The 20,492-nt window shown below is 39.8% G+C and overlaps 1 protein-coding gene and 1 long non-coding RNA gene across 2 annotated transcripts; both read left to right on the top strand.

The window, feature by feature from the left end:
* The first annotated feature begins 2,098 nt into the window (after positions 1-2,098).
* Positions 2,099-2,986, top strand: LOC118483788. Its single transcript, XR_004871500.1, has 3 exons — positions 2,099-2,231; positions 2,412-2,508; positions 2,919-2,986. It is a non-coding gene; the product is annotated as an uncharacterized LOC118483788 (long non-coding RNA).
* Positions 2,987-5,025: 2,039 nt separating this feature from the next.
* LOC110891949 (chaperone protein dnaJ 11, chloroplastic) lies at positions 5,026-5,598 on the top strand. The gene has a single exon (XM_022139400.2). It carries the CDS (start codon positions 5,075-5,077, stop codon positions 5,507-5,509), a length of 435 nt encoding a protein of 144 aa, XP_021995092.1. The 5' UTR covers positions 5,026-5,074; the 3' UTR covers positions 5,510-5,598.
* Positions 5,599-20,492: the final 14,894 nt, after the last annotated feature.

The following is a 20,492-nucleotide window of genomic DNA, read 5'->3' as shown; positions in this document are numbered from 1 at the left end:
AATTTAAAATTTAAAATTTTGAGCAATTTTAAATTTCGTTAGTGATTTATTTTTTGTATGATAATTTTCCGGAATTAAGGTTTCTATTTCTATAAATTACGTTTTCTGAAACATCAAATTTAAAATTTTAAGGTTTCTATTTCTATTTCCGGAATTCAAATTTTAAATTTAAAATTTTGAGCAATTTTAAATTTGGTTAGTGATTTATTTTTAGTATGATAATTTTCCGGAATAAAGGTTTCTATTTCTATTTCCGGTATTCAAGTTTTAAATTTAAAATTTTGAGCAATTTTAAATTTCGTTAGTGATTTATTTTTGAAACCTCAAATGTAAATTTTAGTGATTTATTTTTAGTATGATAATTTTTTGGGATTAAGGTTTCTATTTCTATTTCAGGAATCAAATTTTAAATTTAAAATTTTGAGCAATTTTAAATTTCGTTAGTGATTTATTTTTAGTATGATAATTTTCCGGAATTAAGGTTTCTATTTCTATAAATAAATGGTGTTACGTTTTTTGAAACCTTTTTTTGTTTGTTTCGGTTTTATATGTTTTCTCGCTATTATGAGTTTATTTCTATAAATAATTTATCGTTTTTACGTGTTTAAAACCGTTCACATTTAATTTGCAGGTATGGATTTGAGTAACAACAGTCCTTCATTCTTAAAGTTGATTGAGGACGATGATCCTATTTTTTTGGTATGTTTATTGGTTTTATGATTACTAAACATACTGTATTTAGACTTATGTATTTAATTTTTTATTTGTTTTTTTTTTTGTTTTCACTGATAGGAAATACCTAATGAATTTGCTTCATTAATGTGGGGAGAACAACCACCTTACAAGGAATCTAACTATGATTCATTGTTTACAAGGAATTTGCTTTATTTAATTTTTTATTTATTTTTTTCGGTATAATTTTAGGTTTCATTGTTTATGCTGATGTGTATAATTTTGTAAAAATATATTTTTTTTTTGCAAATCTAACTATGATATTTTTTAAATTTGAATATTTGGGTTGTTTCTAATAAATTTTGTACTGTTTTAATATGTATTAATTACAATCCATCAAAGATTTCATTATTTCCTTAAATTTTAGTATTATATGGTTTTCCTAAATTAAGGTATCTCTTTCTATAAATAAATGTTGGAGCAATTTTGCTTGGCAAGGTTAGACTTTCCTAATAAGTTTGCTTAATTTACGGTATTGGATGTTAGTGATTTAATTTTCAGAATTCAAATTTTAAATTTTAAATTTTGAAGTCAATCATTATTTTAAATTTAAATTTTGAAGTCAATCATTATTGTAAATCTTCAATTTTTTTGTTGTTCAAGATGTTTAATTCGGTTAGAATTAAAAGGGTTTGGAAATAAAAGGTTTGAAGTTTTGGTTTTCAGTTTAGATCTACGTTAATTAAAACATTCTACATTTTTTTTGCAATAGGTGTTTTGTTTTCTTTAAAGTATGGTTTAAATCAAGATGATATAACCTACCATAAAGATAAAAAAAAATATAAATACCTCCTCGCGTTTGTGATGCGTGCGTGTTCACCTCTGCTCTCCGTCTCTTGCCTCGGTTCCAAGGACCCTATTTCAGCGTGCAGTTTCTGATCTGATCGGAGGTGCAATTACCGACCAGATCGAATGTCCATGTAAGCAGTCTCCATTTAGCTCATTAACTCCATTTGATCTGAAATTTTAGGATTTTGGTGATGTTTAACGATTTAATGTGTATTGTTTCTTTGCTCTTTATTTGCCAAGTTTGATTCATGTTTTGAGGATTTTGTGTTTTGATAGCTGCTGACAGCATACGTTGATCTATTTCAGGTATGGGAATGGATCATAACATGTTGAGAGTTCGTCTTTGTGAAGCATGATTTGATGAAGAATCGATTAAACGAAGGGATAATGGTTCATTAATCGCTCATATTGCTAAACTTGAAGCTCAGGTTGTTATTCTTTTCCACGTTGTTGACAACTGTATGGTTTTGTTAATTGGATTCAGTTGTTAGGACTCATGATCATTTTTTTTACTTGCTAAAGATTTTATTTTTAAGCAACATACTGACTAAGTAGCTCCTAAAAATGTTGACTGGAGGTGGAGATGGTCAAATGAATGATTTAGTTTGCTGGTATTATCATTGGAACCGCGATTGGTTTAAACGTGGTAAGTGGAGTTAGTTGAGCCAGTCCTCAGAGTGTTGTCATAACCGAAAGGTAACCTCAAACAGGTACGTTTTATAATCTTTTATGATAATTTTTAGTTGTGAATGTTTCAAATTTTGAAGAAATTGATCGGTAGAATTGATTGATTTACTTCAAATGCTACTCAATTAAGAGCATTAAAAGTCTGACCCAAATTAAGCAGACAACTAATTTTGTTTTGTTTTTTTTTTTGTTTTTTTTTGCAGATTACTTCTTTGGTTGTGAAGATCGTGTGATTTTGGAATAAGAAGTCTGGGCTGAGATTCGTTTCGTTTGAGTCTCTCGACTGCGGCTTCTTCTGAGGTTCGTTTCGATTGTAATGGTTACATGCTAATGACGAATTTATGATAAAATTGTTAGGGTTCTATGATGTTTGGTTGAGAGTTTGGATTTGGGCGCACAAATATTTTTATGAAGAAGATTTTACCGTTTTATACCTTCATGGTGTCCCTTTGTTTAGGATATTTTATGTAGTATGATATTTTAGAATAAAAAAGAAATTACAAACAAAAAATAGTGGATGAATGCAACTTGGTCGATTTCATTTGGGTTTGATTAAGTTTTTGTCTTGACCTACTTCAGTGGTATTCATTCTTGATTTATGTCTGAGTTTCTTTATTTGTTGATAAAATGTTAATATTCTTCATGAAACAAATTGATAAGGTTCTACTAAATCCAAACATGTATCTTTTGGTTGATGTTTTTTGTTGTAGCTGATGTGGGTGGGGCAAGGTTCGGTGGCTTGGTTGTAACTCCGTCATTCCACCGCGTCAAGAGGTAGTCGTTTTTACGCCGTCACGGATTTGCAAATGAGTGGGATTTGCCATCTCCGGCGTTAGTTGCAGATCCGTCACACACGTACATACACCGCGTTTCTTCCTGTTATTTTGATCTTAATCGCCGTCTCCCTGTTATTTTGCTCTTAATCGCAAAGGTATGTTTAGAACCATTAAACCTTTTCTGTTACTTTGGATATTTAGATTTTTGATGTGGGCGTGAATGTGTACATTATGTAGGTAGCTCTAATCGATGAGCAGCAGGCCAAAATAATCTTTGCAACTCTCCTTTTCCTCATCAGATTTAGCATATTATAGATTTGCTTATGTTCTATCAATAGTTGGGCTAAAAAAATGAGAGTAGCTAACCACAACATAAATTTTTAAAAAATAATCCGTTATTGTCTATACGTGTTTATAAATTTTTAAAAAATAATCCGCTATACTAAAAAAATATACATGATTAATATACATTCTTGCTTTTGTATGTTTTTATGGCTTTTTACAACAAGAAAAAGTTTAAGAAACCGAATTAAAAAATTATGGTGGAGAAAATGAAAGATGATACTTTAGATGTTAAAAGTGTTATTTTTATACTTTTATTTGTTGTAAATTAAATTTTCCTACCCGGAAAATTTCCGAGTTATAACCTAGTATATATATATATATATAGACACGATGTATTGCCAAAAAACATCTGTTTTCCATGTAATTATATATGTTTTAAGTCATTTTATTAGCTTTTTTTACTTGTATTTAGTTATGGATGTTTTTACATGTGTTTGCGTGCAAAAGGAGCGGAAATCAATGCTAGATCATATGAAAAAACAAGCACATGAGAAGAGGCATGGAAAGAAAATGAAAAAAAACAAGAAAAAAGGTTCTTTGCGCCACACGAAAGGTCCCTTGAAGAGCTTCGCGACACGCAATGATTAGGAAAACTGGAAAATCCAAGCCCGGCTATTTTGTCTTTCATGCCACGCGAAGAGCAGAGAAAAAGCCCTCGCCACACGCAGTGGCGGACCCAATATTTTTTTTTCAATGGGGTCCATTTTTTTCGGTGTTCAAAATTTTCATAACAAAACGTTAAAATTTTCGGGTTGGTCCTCGTTCGGGTCGGGTCTGAGCGAGGTTTTGAATTAAATTTAAAAAAAATACAAAAAAAAAACGAGCTATGCAATGATTGAACCCATGACCTCTTGTTGGTAAAGGGGGTGGTTTACCGCTACACCAGCTTTCCTTTTCTTTCTATGGTGTCCACCTAATTGTATTTATGGGGTCCTTATAAAATTTAATATACCGAATCTACTTATTTTTTAAAAAACATTGGAGTCCGGGGACCCCGACCCACTGTATGTGGGTCCGCCCCTGGCGACACGCGAGGGCCGTCAGAATTCGTAAAAAGCCCTAATCGATTGATATAATCACTTTTGCCCATTCGCTTCGCATAACCTACTTCTAGACGGAAAATGGCCATTTTAGAGTGGAGAAGTCGATCGGATCAAGAATTGATGGTTGAAGTCGTGAATCGGGTTGGTCAAGCCTATTCGGTTTATGTTTGTGATTCTCTTTTGTTTAATCAGATCTTTGGACATACTGGCTTAGTTGCAGATAGTTTTAGTTATTGTTAGTGTCTTATGGGTTCGATATCTGAGTTTTCATCAGACTTTACTAAATAAACACCCACTTAACTTTGTGAGAATAATGCTATATCTTTTTAATAAAAAATATATAAAAACATACAATAAAGTAAGAAAAAAGACACGAGAAAAAAATGCATTTTAAAAATCAAACACCAATTTTTAATTTTCAATTTAACTTAATATTAGATGAGTCGAGTGGGACTTGTTTCTCACAAGTCACACCTATTTTCTTTATAATCTTTTTAAAGGCATTTGTCACAATTAACCATAAAACAACGAGAGTCCAACCGTTCGAGTAGGCCATTGACCTTCTAGAAACAATCATCCCAAACCCCAAAACCAAATGTCACAACCTACTGGGGCCCAATGGGCCCACCTCCACATTTATATAACCCAACCCTCACTAAACTCTAGCCAAAACAATTGATTCCCAAATTCATCTCTCTCAACATGATCGGAACCCTAACAACCTCAACCGGCGGCATCTTCTTCCGACCACCACCAATCTCAACCGGATCCACATCAAAAACTTACTCACTCAAAGCCGCATTTCATGACGTACTCGACGCGAATCCGGCGGTCAGTTTGTACGAAGTGTTGCGAGTCGAGAGAACTGCTACACCGACGGAGATTAAGACGGCGTATCGGAGTTTAGCGAAGATTTATCATCCGGATGCTTCGGATTTCAAGCAGCAAGGTAACGGTGAGCGTGATTTTATTGAAATTCATAATGCGTACGCGACGTTGTCGGATCCGGCGAGTCGAGCGAGTTATGATTTGAGGTGGAGTGGCGGAGTTAGGCGGAAGTTAGGGTTGTATACGGTGGTTGGACGGAGGCAAGGGTTTTTTACCTGCCGGAGATGGGAGACTGACCAGTGTTGGTAGGTTAATTAAATATTCATGTAGAAATTGTAAGGAAGATAAATAACAATAATAACAATAATAAATGAATTAACAAATAAATGGTTCATGTATATTATGTGGCGTTTTTAACTGGCTCTTGATTTGTTTTTTTTTTCCGTTGACATAAGATGTGGTGGTGAATCAATTTCTCAATCGAATAATTAAAGATGTAAATAGCTAAAGAAAATATTATCCAATTTCACCATTTATTATCAAATAAATAGGTTGATGAAATATGATGGTTTTTATTTGATGCAAGTGCATTCACAATGATCCTCTGTTTATTGTTGAGTTTTTTATTTTTTTGAACGGCGAACAAAACATTATATATATATATAAAAGGGGCTAACGGTTAATTAGCCCACCGAGAACATCCACACAAACAACAGAAAGAAACAGAGGAACAATACATCATATTCCTATACAAGAGATATCAAAAACTCTCCATTTCTCCCAGGTCAACGCACCGATCTTCGCCCGATTCTTTAACCATAAAAAAGACATAATCTTTATTTCTTCAACCAACCTATCCACATTTGCACTCTTACCATTGAAAGTTAAATCGTTCCGAGCCTTCCAAATACCCGTTTGGGTGATCGTGTATACCGCCTTCTTCCACTTTCTAGATCCTCGCATTTCCGTGTGCATATTTAACACATCTTTCGCCCCAAAGAAGAACGTCGGAGGAATTCGACACCATTGAAGCACATAATCCCAAACCTGATGCACTAGAGAACATAAAGCAAAAATGTGGTCCGTGGACTCTTCATACTGGTCGCAAAAAACACAAGAAAGCGACTGAACCGAAATATTTCTTCTCACGAGCATATCCTTTGTCGGAAGCCTATCCAGAAATAACCTCCATGTGAGGAAGTTAACCTTTAATGGCGACCAACTATTCCATATATGATGATCATTAGGACCTTGATTGCTACTAGTCTTTAAACTATTTCGCAAACTTCGTACTGAAAAAACGCCCGACTCCTCCAATATCCAAGACCAACTGTCCGCTGAGTTCGAAAGCGATAAAGAGCTAAGCGAAACAGTTAACCTGTTCAGCTCTGAGATTTCATCAGCAGTCGATGGTACTCGCGTCCAGCAGAACTGAAAGGACACTGTACCACCAGTCTCTGTGATTCGGTCCGCAAGTTTCACGTTTTTCACCCATTCAAGAGCAAATAAGGCTGGATATTTAGTGCTTAGGATCCCCTCAAAATGCCAAAATTCTTTCCAGAATGATACTTCTTCCCCATTGCCCACTGTTTATTGTTGAGTGTAGCCTTTATATTCGTATATTCGTAAAAGTGGTTGAAAATTGTTATGAGTGAAGGAAAGAGAAAAAAAAGTTACTCTTCATCATTAAATTCAGAGAAGATACTGTTTACCTCTATAATATTTTAATATTTTTTGAAAGTTTTAATATTTTTTGAAAGTGGTTATGAGTGAAGGAGAGAGAAACGGTAATGATGAAAGTAATAAAAAATATTACTTAATTGAAAAATAGAGAGAAAATATAGTGTATTTTAGTGTAATTATAAAGATTGAGTAGGAGGTTTGATTATGAATGCTCTAATAAACTAGTTAAAACCCTATGTATTATATGCGTTAAATAAATGTAATTTTACATAACAAATAATAATAATATAACATATTTTTACAAACCTCATTTATTACACGGATTAAATAAATGTATTTTTTATATGAGAAAAATGTCCGAATAGTCCCTGTAGTTTGCTCAGATTTCACCTATAGTCCTTACACTTCTAAAATTACAGCTATAGTCCTCAACTTTTACACACTCGTTCTCGGATAGTCCCTGAAACGGATGGATGTTAGTTTTTTCAGTTAAGTGGGTGTGATATTACTGTTGTAATGGCGAATATATCACCTAAACTCCCTAGGGGAATGCTACATGATGTAATTGCGAAAATTCAAGACTTTTATTATCCCGTTGATTTTTTAGTGCTTGATTCCACATCAAAACAAGTAGAGAAACAAGCTAATGTGATTTTGGGAAGACCGTTTTTAGCTACAGCGCGTTCTGTAATTGATTGAGCTGATGGAACCGTGGGGATGAAGTTTGGTGACCGTCAGTTGCGGTTAAATATGTTTGCAAATGTTACTGACCCTTTTGTTAGTGATGATTGTCTTACAAGAGACATTACTAATAGGTGTGTACCTCCTTTAAAAAAGAACCACACCAAAGAGGAATGTTTCATGATTGACAAGTCAATGCAGCAGAACGCGAATGTGAAAAAAAGGACGACATCGTGAAGGAGGTGGCAACGCAAAAAGGAACGTCACCACGGAAGAAAAAGGTGGGCGATCCACGTAATCATATTAATTCGAGGGTTAAAATGACAATGTTTGGTCCATGGTGGAATGAGATGAAGGACCTACCGGATCATTGGAGGCACATATTTGAGGAACGATTAGTAAGCAAAAATGTCACTCGACCCCTATGAGACTTCTAGGTATTGTCAGGCTGAGGACATGAAACTTAGCGCTGTACGGGAGGCAACCCGTTGTGTATGTGCAAGTTTGTGAGTGTTTTTGAATTTTTAGCATGTGTGTTTTATTTGTTTGGCCATTATGCATCATATATCATCTTCATGTTACAAGACATTAAGTTGGGGAAGGAAGGATGGTTGGGTTTTGGTGTGTCATGTTGGAGGTGTATACAAGAGTTTCTCATGCATTGGGACAATGCATCACTAAGTTGGGGAAGGGTCATGATGCGGATGGTAGCTCCCATTGATTGTTTTGTCCAGGTGCATGTTCCCTTTCCATCTTTGTTTTGTGTTTGCATGAGCATAGTGTAACACCCCGTGTTTTCACAAAAGTCAAAGTCAAAGTCAAGAGTTGACTGTTATTGGAATTAAAGATCAATAAAGATTAATTTCATTTTAGTTTCATTTTGATTTTCATATTATTTGGAGTAAGTGTTGTATAATCAAACTAATCGACCGATAATCGAACTGTGAATCAACGACCGACTGTGAATGATAGGAAGTAACAATGCAATAAAGCTAGTCAATCAATAATCAAGCTAATCAAATCAATCATCGAACTCAAGTGTGGGGATTTTAGTACTTTTATACGTGTGTGTGTGTGCCTTATGTGTTACTTGTGCATGTTTACTTTTATGTTAAAGTGTGTGGTGAATCAATCAAATCAATCAAGACTCAAAGGTGAATCAAACTCAATGGAAATCGAACCCGAAATGGTTGTAAGGATGCTTGTATGTTAGATATAGTAGTTGAGACTAAAAGTAATTTGATTAGGAATTCTATCATTCTCAAATCATCGTCTATCGAACCGAAATATCAAAAAATCGTCGCGAAACACTCAAAACCAGGCAAGCCGATCGAACAGGGCAACCTGATCGAACAGGCTAGCCGATCGAACAGGGCAACCTGATCGAACAGGCTAGCCGATCGAACAGGCTGTTCGATCGGGCAGCCGCTCGATCAGGGATGCTGTTCGATCAGCTGACCCTTTCCTCTTTTGGAAGCTTATAAATAGGGCTGTCCTTGTCAAACTTTCCACTTTTGGAAAAGCTCTGACCGACCAGCCTCTTCTTCTCACTAAATCTCAGATTTCTCTCAAACCGGTAAGTATCTCGCTCTAATCTTTGTACGTTTTTGATCTTTAATCGATTCTCCATCTTTCTATCTTTCAAAATCTGAATTCCAACCGTGAAATCACCAAGATCTAGGTGTTCTTGGGTGATGTCATCATGTGTTCTTCAAGAACACTAAGTTTTGACATCATTCCACCATGAATAGCTTAGATCTAACCGATTTCCACATAAATAACCTAAAATCTACCGAAGATCTTAACATTTCACGGTGGAAAAGGATTGGGAGATGGGTTTTCATCTATCTTTCAACTCTTTTACACTCAAAACGGTGAAAACGAGACTTGAACCGATTTATAAATCAATCTAAACAAACACATGGTTCAAGATTCGGGTTCTACCGAGAGATATACCGATTTCGGGTTAAACGTTAAACTTAAGTTCCAAACCGCCTCTGGCCGAGCTTGGGTGATTCCTGCTCGAGTCAGTAGACTAAGTAGGGACTTCAGCTTTGTGGTTCAACTCGTAGTCAAAATATCTCTAAAACATCAACAATTAACGGGAATAACCAAGTGTTAAGTGATAGGTTAACCGAATCGAGACGCTGGCCGAACGGCTAGGCTGTTCGATCGAACAGCCCAACCGAACGACTATGCCAGCCGATCGACTAGGCTAACCGATCGACTAGCACTTAGTCCCACAAACTCATGAAGTGTAATATTGACAGAGTTCTATTCGATCGATCGAGCCACTCGATTGTGATCATTACTACTCGAATCATGAGATACTACACTTCAAAACACTCAGACTTTTCGAAACATTGGAATGTTACCCGATCGAGCATGCCAACCGATCGAGTGACATATTTGAAAACAATGAAGTGCTAGCCGATCGGTTGGGCTAACCGATCGAACAGCTGTTCGATCGGCCAACTTGAAAGGTAGTACAAACCATCATACACAAACACATCCTTCTCATCAAAGGAAGCAACAATCCACTTGAAGGAACCAGCCGATCGAGCCAGCCGGCCGATCGAATGGATGTTCGAACGGACTTTCAAACCAATCGAACAGCCCACTCGATCGAACAGCTGTCCGATCGATTGGTCTATCCGATCCAGTTTCCACTGTTCACTTTTTCCGCGTTACTCATCGTTGTGTTATCGAACTATTCAGGCTAACCTATTCTCAGTGCTCCTCTCAAACCACAACCAACCACTGTGAGTATACTCGATCCCTTTTTGCTTTCAGCACTTTTGGGTGTTACATACGTAATCTATCAAATTCACAAACAACACAAACTATTTGAACGCTAACCTACTTGCATGTATTACTTGTCTAAATGATTGCTGTTTATTATGTTTACACGTGGAGTGCTATCTGCCTGCTTTAGCAACGTAGTACTATAGTTTGGACTCAGCACCCGTTCACACGGGGGTTGCTAAGGACAATTACTTGCATGGATTACAGTGGTAATCATGTATTGCGAACTGTCTCGGACAGTCAACTTGAAGTCGTTGGTATCGATGGTCCCATGTTGATAATTTACATGCATCGTTTGCCCTTGTGTACGTGCTTGGTTATGCGTAAACTTTTCGAACTTTATATGCTATATCAAACTTGTGTACTCACCTTTACATTATATGTATTGACTTTTATTTTAACGTATGTGACAGGTGTTTAAGCTCCTAGCGTGCTAGGGAAGCGAGGCAATAATAAGCTTCTAGGAGCCTGTGACCTTAGGACAGTGTCCACATACCTGCTCCAGGGCCATAATTATCTGTAGATCTTGTACTGGCACCTGTAGTCAGTAAGATTTACGGATAGCCGTCTAGAAGTCTTAAAACAATATTTAAATTCGGTCTGTAATAATTAAGAATCTGAGTTGTCGGAACAGTTCCCATATTGTTTAGTTGATTTCTATGATAACTTGTTATTGTTTGGGACACGGTATGGGACGTGTTATATAACTGAATTGTATGATAGTTGTTGTGGAAACTTCTGAACAATCTGTTTCGCTCAGTGCCACGCCCCGATGATTCCGCCATCGGTTGGGGTGTGACAGATTGGTATCAGAGCCATAACTATAGGGAATTAGGTTAGACACGATCTAGTCCGGATCGCTGTCTTAGAGACCTAGACTATAGTTAGGAACCAAGAGACCAAGTTTATGTGCTTATTTTATGTTGTTTCCTTCTATTCTATCATTACATCCGAACTCCGAGCCAAATTTCGTAATTTGGACGGGATTAGGAGTGAAACCCGCGAATTCCTGCCTAAATTACAAATTTTGCCAATTATTTGTGCGATTTTCTATCAACAAACGGGGGAGAATTATACCAAATCAGGGCTGAAACCCGTAATTTGATGAAAACTTTCCTCTAAATTTTCTTAAAACAAGGAAGAAATCGCTGAGCTAGGGGTGAAACCCTAACCTTGGCAGTTATTCCGACTTTATTTTATCTCGCCAAGGCAATTGACGGACTCCAACGACCTGAACTCACGAGTATGGTCTAGAATGCGCATGCATAATGCCCAAGAATCGAGGCAGAAACATGCCCCCTAGAGTCGAAAGTGACGACAAGTCAACTGTGAATAGTTAAATTGCCATGGTTAGTCAAAGTCTAGTAGCCGCAGACAATCCATTTTCCGATTTTGAGTGTTGCTTTGTTGATTTTATGTGATTTACCTGTTTACATGTTTTAAGATTCGTCGATTGCTCCATTTGTTATCGATCTACGTGACCTCTGCTGCTATCCTATCTCGATTCAAATCCCTGTTGACGTGATCTAAACGAAACCAGTGTGCTATGCTACGCTATACGACTAAGTTAGACGATACAATGTGACGCTATCCGATATGCAAAACGAACGACACTCGACTTGTGGTTATAGGTTTCTGTTTCTGACCGCCTCTGTGATAAAAGTGCGTACGTGTTTAGGAAATTAAGTGCTCAATTTGCTTAATTGCTTATGTGCTCTAATTGCTTTTGTGCTTATGTGCCTCTATGATTATGTGCTTATGTGTTTATATGTGTTACGTGACGTGAGATGCGACGTGATTCTAAGCTTTAGTAAACTAAGACGTGCGAGATTCGAATTCGTTGTGTTGAGCCCTATGGCGATGTCTATTGCAGACCATGTCGTCATCATCAAGAATTCGCCAAAACCTTTCCCGTCAGGAAAAGAGAGACCGACGTCTCGCCAAGCTCATCTCAAGGTCTGTAGCGAAAGCTGTCAGTGAGGTGTACGAAAACACCAGCAAGTCGTCGGAAGAATCCCGAACCCTCACTGAACCCAGCAAAGCTCCGTTCAGTTTCAAGCAATTTAAGGCGTGTGGACCGAAGGAGTTCACCGGTGAAGAGGGCCCTACAGGCTTATTTCACTGGTTTGACTCTGTGGAAGTTACCCTTCGTCAAAGCGGATGCCCGGATCATCTTCGAACTCTCAATGCTACCGGTGTCTTCCAGTCGCGGGCATTGGACTGGTGGACAGCCGAAAGGAATAAGCGCGGGAACGACGCTGCCTACGAGCTGACGTGGGAGGAACTGAAGGCTATCATGCTGGACGAGTTCTGTCCTCCCCACGAACGCCAAAAGTTGGAGGATGAGTTCTGGACCATCAAGCAGAAGGAGGGCGACAACGCTGGTCTCACCGCCCGTTTCAAACAACTGAGCATTATCTGTCCAGACCAGGTCAAGACTCCCGAGATGACCATCAAGAAATACATCCGTGCTCTTCCGGATTGTGTTGCAGATTATGTGTTCGCCGCCAAACCCGCATCAATCGAGGAAACCTACCTACTCGCTGCCGAGATTAACGACAAGCGAGTTAAGGCTGGTGTCTGGGATAAGCCATCCAAGTCGTTGCATCAAGTTACTACCGCATCAACCGACAACCCTGCTGCCCAAGCCTCCAAGTCCTCGAGAAGAAGAAAGAAGAACAAGAGTTGCGCCGCCGCAACCAATGCTGCTCCTCTTCAGTCAGTACCGCCACAACAGCAGCAACCACAGCGCACTGCGCCAGTGATCAATGCGCCGCCGGCTAAGCGTGCGTACACCGGCCCCCACCCACTCTGTGCTACATGTTCTTATCATCACCCGGTGGGTGTGGCCTGCCGTTACTGTGCCCACTGCAACGTTTACGGGCATTTCACTGCGAATTGCCGCTATGGTCCTCGTCAAACGCAAGCTCAAGCCGCTGTTAACCAAGCCCTGCTACCTGCTCCTCAAGCTCCTCAAGCTGCACAGGCCCCGGCAAACAATGTTCGGACCTGCTTTGCATGTGGTGACCCTAACCACTTCGCAAACCGGTGCCCGAACAGAGTGGTGAAACAAGAAGCCCAACAACCCCAGCAACAACAACAGCAGCCTCCACAACAAGCCGCTCACGCCAGAACTTTCAACATCAACGCACGCCAGGCTCAAGCTGACAACAACGTGGTCAATGGTACGTTCCTCGTGAATGGTATATATGCATCATGTTTGTTTGATACTGGAGCCGATAACTGCTTTGTGTCATTTGAATTTGAGAAGCTTCTTAGACATAAGCGCTCTTATCTTTCGTCACCCTTCGAAGTAGAAGTCGCTACCGGAAGAACCATTGCTGTCAATTCTGTGCTCCGTGATTGTACTCTCGAGCTCAACAATCATATATTCCCGATTAATCTCATTCCAATGCAGCTCGGAAGTTTCGATGTCATAGTAGGCATGGACTTTCTTCGTGAAAACCATGCTGAAGTTGTGTGTTCCGATAAGATGATTCGTTTTGTGTTAGCTAGTGGTGATATTCTATGTGTTTATGGTGAAACTACTGCAAAAGATCTCAAGCTCATGTCATGTCTTCAAGCTCGCAAATATCTCCGCAAGGAATATCGAGCCTTCTTGGCCAACATTGTTGTAGCAGAGACGGACAAGAAAAAGAAAGTTGAAGTCAAGGATGTTCCCGTTGTCCGAGAATTTCCTCAGGTGTTCCCTGATGATCTTCCTGGATTACCTCCAAGTCGTGATATCGACTTTCGAATCGACCTTATTCCAGGAGCCAACCCAGTGGCCAAAGCTCCGTATCGACTCGCTCCATCTGAGATGCGAGAACTCTCAAACCAACTCCAAGAGTTACTTGAAAAAGGCTTCATTCGCCCGAGCACTTCCCCATGGGGCGCACCAGTCCTTTTCGTCAAAAAGAAGGACGGGTCGTTCCGAATGTGTATCGATTACCGGGAATTGAACAAGCTGACCATCAAGAACCGATACCCCTTACCAAGAATCGATGATCTGTTTGACCAACTACAAGGTGCTCAGTGTTTCTCCAAGATTGATCTACGTTCAGGCTACCATCAGTTACGGATTCAAGAGGAAGACATACCCAAAACCGCTTTTCGAACCCGATACGGCCACTACGAATTTGTTGTCATGCCTTTTGGTTTGACCAACGCACCCGCGGTCTTCATGGATCTGATGAATCGCGTGTGTAAACCGTTCTTAGACCGTTTCGTCATTGTATTTATCGACGATGTCCTGATTTATTCCAGATCGAGGGCCGAACATGCGCAGCATTTGCGATTGGTTCTCGAGTTACTTCAGGGAAACCAACTCTACGCCAAATTCTCCAAGTGTGAGTTCTGGTTGGAGGAGGTTCAATTTCTGGGTCATATTGTGAATAGTCGGGGTATACACGTTGATCCTGCAAAGATTGAGGCAGTCAAGGGATGGGTTACGCCAAAGAATCCGTCAGAAGTTCGCTCTTTTCTCGGATTAGCCGGTTACTACCGGCGATTCATCGAAGGATTCTCAAAGATTGCTGTACCGCTTACCTCCCTTACTCATAAAGACAAGCCTTTTGTGTGGGGAACCGCACAGGAGACTGCTTTCCAAACCCTCAAACACATGCTGTGCCATGCACCAGTTCTTACCCTGCCGGACGGAAGCGATGACTTCGTTGTCTATTGTGATGCTTCAAACCTTGGACTTGGCTGTGTTCTCATGCAACGAGACAAGGTTATAGCTTACGCATCTCGACAGCTCAAAATCCACGAGAAGAACTATACAACCCATGACCTCGAGCTAGGCGCAGTTGTCTTTGCCTTAAAGATTTGGCGACACTACCTGTATGGAACAAAGTGTACGATCTTCACCGATCACAAGAGCCTACAACATATCTTTAACCAGAGAGAACTCAATATGCGTCAACGCCGATGGGTAGAACTTCTCAACGATTACGACTGTGAGATCCGTTATCACCCAGGCAAGGCGAATGTAGTTGCAGACGCCCTCAGCAGAAAGAATTACGTGATAGGTGTTCGAAACATCCAGGCTCAGTATAACCTCGAAGCTCTCATCCGCGAAGCACAACACGCTTGCTTTAACGAGCGTACGTTGAAGAAAGAACGAATCTATCACGATGGAACTCAGCTCGTGAGCAAGGCCAACGGGATATTCTATTATCTGGACCGAATCTGGGTTCCGAGGAGGACAGATTTGCGAAAGATCATCATGAACGAAGCCCACAAATCCCGATATTCCATTCATCCCGGTGCGGACAAAATGTACCAGGACCTTCGCTACAAGTACTGGTGGCCTGGGATGAAAAGGGATATTGCTCTATATGTTGGTAGCTGTTTAACTTGTGCAAGAGTCAAGGCTGAACACCAGAGACCTTCAGGCTTACTCGAACAACCGCCGATACCCGTATGGAAGTGGGAAAGCATAGCTATGGATTTCATAACTAAGCTTCCGACCACGCCATCAGGTCACGACAGTATTTGGGTTATAGTCGACCGTCTAACCAAATCAGCCCACTTTCTGCCAATACGAGAAGACTATAAGGTGGCCAAGCTAGCCCAAATCTACACCGACGAGATCATTAAGAATCATGGTACGCCTCGAGACATCATTTCTGATCGCGATGCTCGGTTTACATCGAGATTGTGGGAAACTTTTCAAGCAGCTCTTGGTACGACGCTGAATTTGAGTACCGCATTCCACCCGCAAACCGACGGGCAGACTGAAAGAACGATTCGTACTATTGAAGACATGCTCCGTGCGTGTGTTATCGATTTTGGTGGTAGTTGGAGCAAACACCTACCGTTGGTCGAATTTTCGTACAATAATAGCTATCACTCCAGCATCGAAATGGCACCTTTCGAAGCCCTGTATGGTAGGAGATGTCGCTCGCCTATTGTATGGCACGAGGTCGGTCATTCACAATTGACTGGGCCCGAGATTCTGCAAGAAACGACTGACAAGATCCACCAGATAAGGGAAAATTTGGTGAAAGCACGGGACAGACAAAAGATGTACGCCGATAAACGACGCAAGCCCCGCGAATTTGCAGTTGGCGACTACGTGCTCCTAAAGGTATCACCTTGGAAGGGAGTAGTCCGATTCGGCAAAAGAGGGAAACTTGCGCCTCGATTTGTTGGACCTTTTAAGATTCTGGAAAGGATCGGTAAAGTTGCCTACAAACTCGAATTACCGGAGGAACTCAGCAATGTCCACCCGACTTTCCATATTTCAAACCTTCGAAAATGCGTAGCCGACCACGACGCAATAATACCACTCGACGATCTTCAGGTCAATGAGACGCTACACTTCGTGGAAAAGCCTGTCGAAATCATGGACCGACAGACCAAGCAACTCAGACGCTCTCGCATTCCTATTGTAAAAGTACGATGGGAAGGCAAACGAGGCGCGGAGTTCACTTGGGAACTCGAAAGTGACATGAAGGCCAAGTACCCGCAGTTGTTCAGATAGATCTGAAGCATCAAATTGGTAAAATCACACGGCGATGTACGGTTCTCGGCCTAATTTCGGGACGAAATTCCCTAAAGGAGGGGAGACTGTAACACCCCGTGTTTTCACAAAAGTCAAAGTCAAAGTCAAGAGTTGACTGTTATTGGAATTAAAGATCAATAAAGATTAATTTCATTTTAGTTTCATTTTGATTTTCATATTATTTGGAGTAAGTGTTGTATAATCAAACTAATCGACCGATAATCGAACTGTGAATCAACGACCGACTGTGAATGATAGGAAGTAACAATGCAATAAAGCTAGTCAATCAATAATCAAGCTAATCAAATCAATCATCGAACTCAAGTGTGGGGATTTTAGTACTTTTATACGTGTGTGTGCCTTATGTGTTACTTGTGCATGTTTACTTTTATGTTAAAGTGTGTGGTGAATCAATCAAATCAATCAAGACTCAAAGGTGAATCAAACTCAATGGAAATCGAACCCGAAATGGTTGTAAGGATGCTTGTATGTTAGATATAGTAGTTGAGACTAAAAGTAATTTGATTAGGAATTCTATCATTCTCAAATCATCGTCTATCGAACCGAAATATCAAAAAATCGTCGCGAAACACTCAAAACCAGGCAAGCCGATCGAACAGGGCAACCTGATCGAACAGGCTAGCCGATCGAACAGGGCAACCTGATCGAACAGGCTAGCCGATCGAACAGGCTGTTCGATCGGGCAGCCGCTCGATCAGGGATGCTGTTCGATCAGCTGACCCTTTCCTCTTTTGGAAGCTTATAAATAGGGCTGTCCTTGTCAAACTTTCCACTTTTGGAAAAGCTCTGACCGACCAGCCTCTTCTTCTCACTAAATCTCAGATTTCTCTCAAACCGGTAAGTATCTCGCTCTAATCTTTGTACGTTTTTGATCTTTAATCGATTCTCCATCTTTCTATCTTTCAAAATCTGAATTCCAACCGTGAAATCACCAAGATCTAGGTGTTCTTGGGTGATGTCATCATGTGTTCTTCAAGAACACTAAGTTTTGACATCATTCCACCATGAATAGCTTAGATCTAACCGATTTCCACATAAATAACCTAAAATCTACCGAAGATCTTAACATTTCACGGTGGAAAAGGATTGGGAGATGGGTTTTCATCTATCTTTCAACTCTTTTACACTCAAAACGGTGAAAACGAGACTTGAACCGATTTATAAATCAATCTAAACAAACACATGGTTCAAGATTCGGGTTCTACCGAGAGATATACCGATTTCGGGTTAAACGTTAAACTTAAGTTCCAAACCGCCTCTGGCCGAGCTTGGGTGATTCCTGCTCGAGTCAGTAGACTAAGTAGGGACTTCAGCTTTGTGGTTCAACTCGTAGTCAAAATATCTCTAAAACATCAACAATTAACGGGAATAACCAAGTGTTAAGTGATAGGTTAACCGAATCGAGACGCTGGCCGAACGGCTAGGCTGTTCGATCGAACAGCCCAACCGAACGACTATGCCAGCCGATCGACTAGGCTAACCGATCGACTAGCACTTAGTCCCACAAACTCATGAAGTGTAATATTGACAGAGTTCTATTCGATCGATCGAGCCACTCGATTGTGATCATTACTACTCGAATCATGAGATACTACACTTCAAAACACTCAGACTTTTCGAAACATTGGAATGTTACCCGATCGAGCATGCCAACCGATCGAGTGACATATTTGAAAACAATGAAGTGCTAGCCGATCGGTTGGGCTAACCGATCGAACAGCTGTTCGATCGGCCAACTTGAAAGGTAGTACAAACCATCATACACAAACACATCCTTCTCATCAAAGGAAGCAACAATCCACTTGAAGGAACCAGCCGATCGAGCCAGCCGGCCGATCGAATGGATGTTCGAACGGACTTTCAAACCAATCGAACAGCCCACTCGATCGAACAGCTGTCCGATCGATTGGTCTATCCGATCCAGTTTCCACTGTTCACTTTTTCCGCGTTACTCATCGTTGTGTTATCGAACTATTCAGGCTAACCTATTCTCAGTGCTCCTCTCAAACCACAACCAACCACTGTGAGTATACTCGATCCCTTTTTGCTTTCAGCACTTTTGGGTGTTACATACGTAATCTATCAAATTCACAAACAACACAAACTATTTGAACGCTAACCTACTTGCATGTATTACTTGTCTAAATGATTGCTGTTTATTATGTTTACACGTGGAGTGCTATCTGCCTGCTTTAGCAACGTAGTACTATAGTTTGGACTCAGCACCCGTTCACACGGGGGTTGCTAAGGACAATTACTTGCATGGATTACAGTGGTAATCATGTATTGCGAACTGTCTCGGACAGTCAACTTGAAGTCGTTGGTATCGATGGTCCCATGTTGATAATTTACATGCATCGTTTGCCCTTGTGTACGTGCTTGGTTATGCGTAAACTTTTCGAACTTTATATGCTATATCAAACTTGTGTACTCACCTTTACATTATATGTATTGACTTTTATTTTAACGTATGTGACAGGTGTTTAAGCTCCTAGCGTGCTAGGGAAGCGAGGCAATAATAAGCTTCTAGGAGCCTGTGACCTTAGGACAGTGTCCACATACCTGCTCCAGGGCCATAATTATCTGTAGATCTTGTACTGGCACCTGTAGTCAGTAAGATTTACGGATAGCCGTCTAGAAGTCTTAAAACAATATTTAAATTCGGTCTGTAATAATTAAGAATCTGAGTTGTCGGAACAGTTCCCATATTGTTTAGTTGATTTCTATGATAACTTGTTATTGTTTGGGACACGGTATGGGACGTGTTATATAACTGAATTGTATGATAGTTGTTGTGGAAACTTCTGAACAATCTGTTTCGCTCAGTGCCACGCCCCGATGATTCCGCCATCGGTTGGGGTGTGACACATAGTGATGTGATGATGTTTGTTTATTTGTTTTTTGGTGTGTTTCATGTAGGAACGTAGTAGTGTGGTACACTAGTTTGCATTTTCATGTAGTTGCATTTGTTTTAAGTTTCTAATAAAGATGAACTCAAGTTGCTAAATGTCACACATGCTACGTGTTTGATTGATGAATGAATGAGTTAAGTCCTTGAAAAAGTGTTACACGTGAATGGGAAATGATGAAATTTCGGCATGCGATACTTAGGCATGAAGTTGATCCGAAAAGAAGGGATAATAGGATTTGTGATGATTGTACGAAAAAAGAGGATAATAAATATTCAAGTAACTGACTTTGAGCATGCAAGTATGATTAGGTATACAATTCATTGCATGTTATAACCGGTGAATAAGCATACGTCCTTTGGCATGGTTAGCCCTTTAAGTTGCTTGATAGAGTACACTTTGCAAGTTAAATAGATAGAAATACCTATTTGAGGATAATATGCCATATGCTTGTCAACACATGTTTCACACTTTTACCCAGATCCTTCCATTTTTGTGAGAATTTGAGCCTACTCAAGCACATTCATATATATCATGCTCTTTTCTTTGTAGAGGATTACCCAAAATTGTACATTATGGTAGAACTAGTGTAGTTATACATTCCAAGATCTTGAACTGAGATTTATGCAAAAGTGATAGAGGCGTTAGGATACCCCTTCTTGATTAAAACCATTTCATTTGATTA

This window comes from Helianthus annuus, chromosome 11 (assembly GCF_002127325.2).
Source record: "Helianthus annuus cultivar XRQ/B chromosome 11, HanXRQr2.0-SUNRISE, whole genome shotgun sequence".
Classification (NCBI taxonomy): Eukaryota; Viridiplantae; Streptophyta; class Magnoliopsida; order Asterales; family Asteraceae; genus Helianthus; species Helianthus annuus.
This window is presented reverse-complemented; position numbering and strand designations above follow the sequence as displayed.

Bases quoted from the DNA above. Each gene is read 5' to 3' on its own strand.
- LOC110891949 (XM_022139400.2), top strand. From the start codon at position 5,075: ATGATCGGAACCCTAACAACCTCAACCGGCGGCATCTTCTTCCGACCA.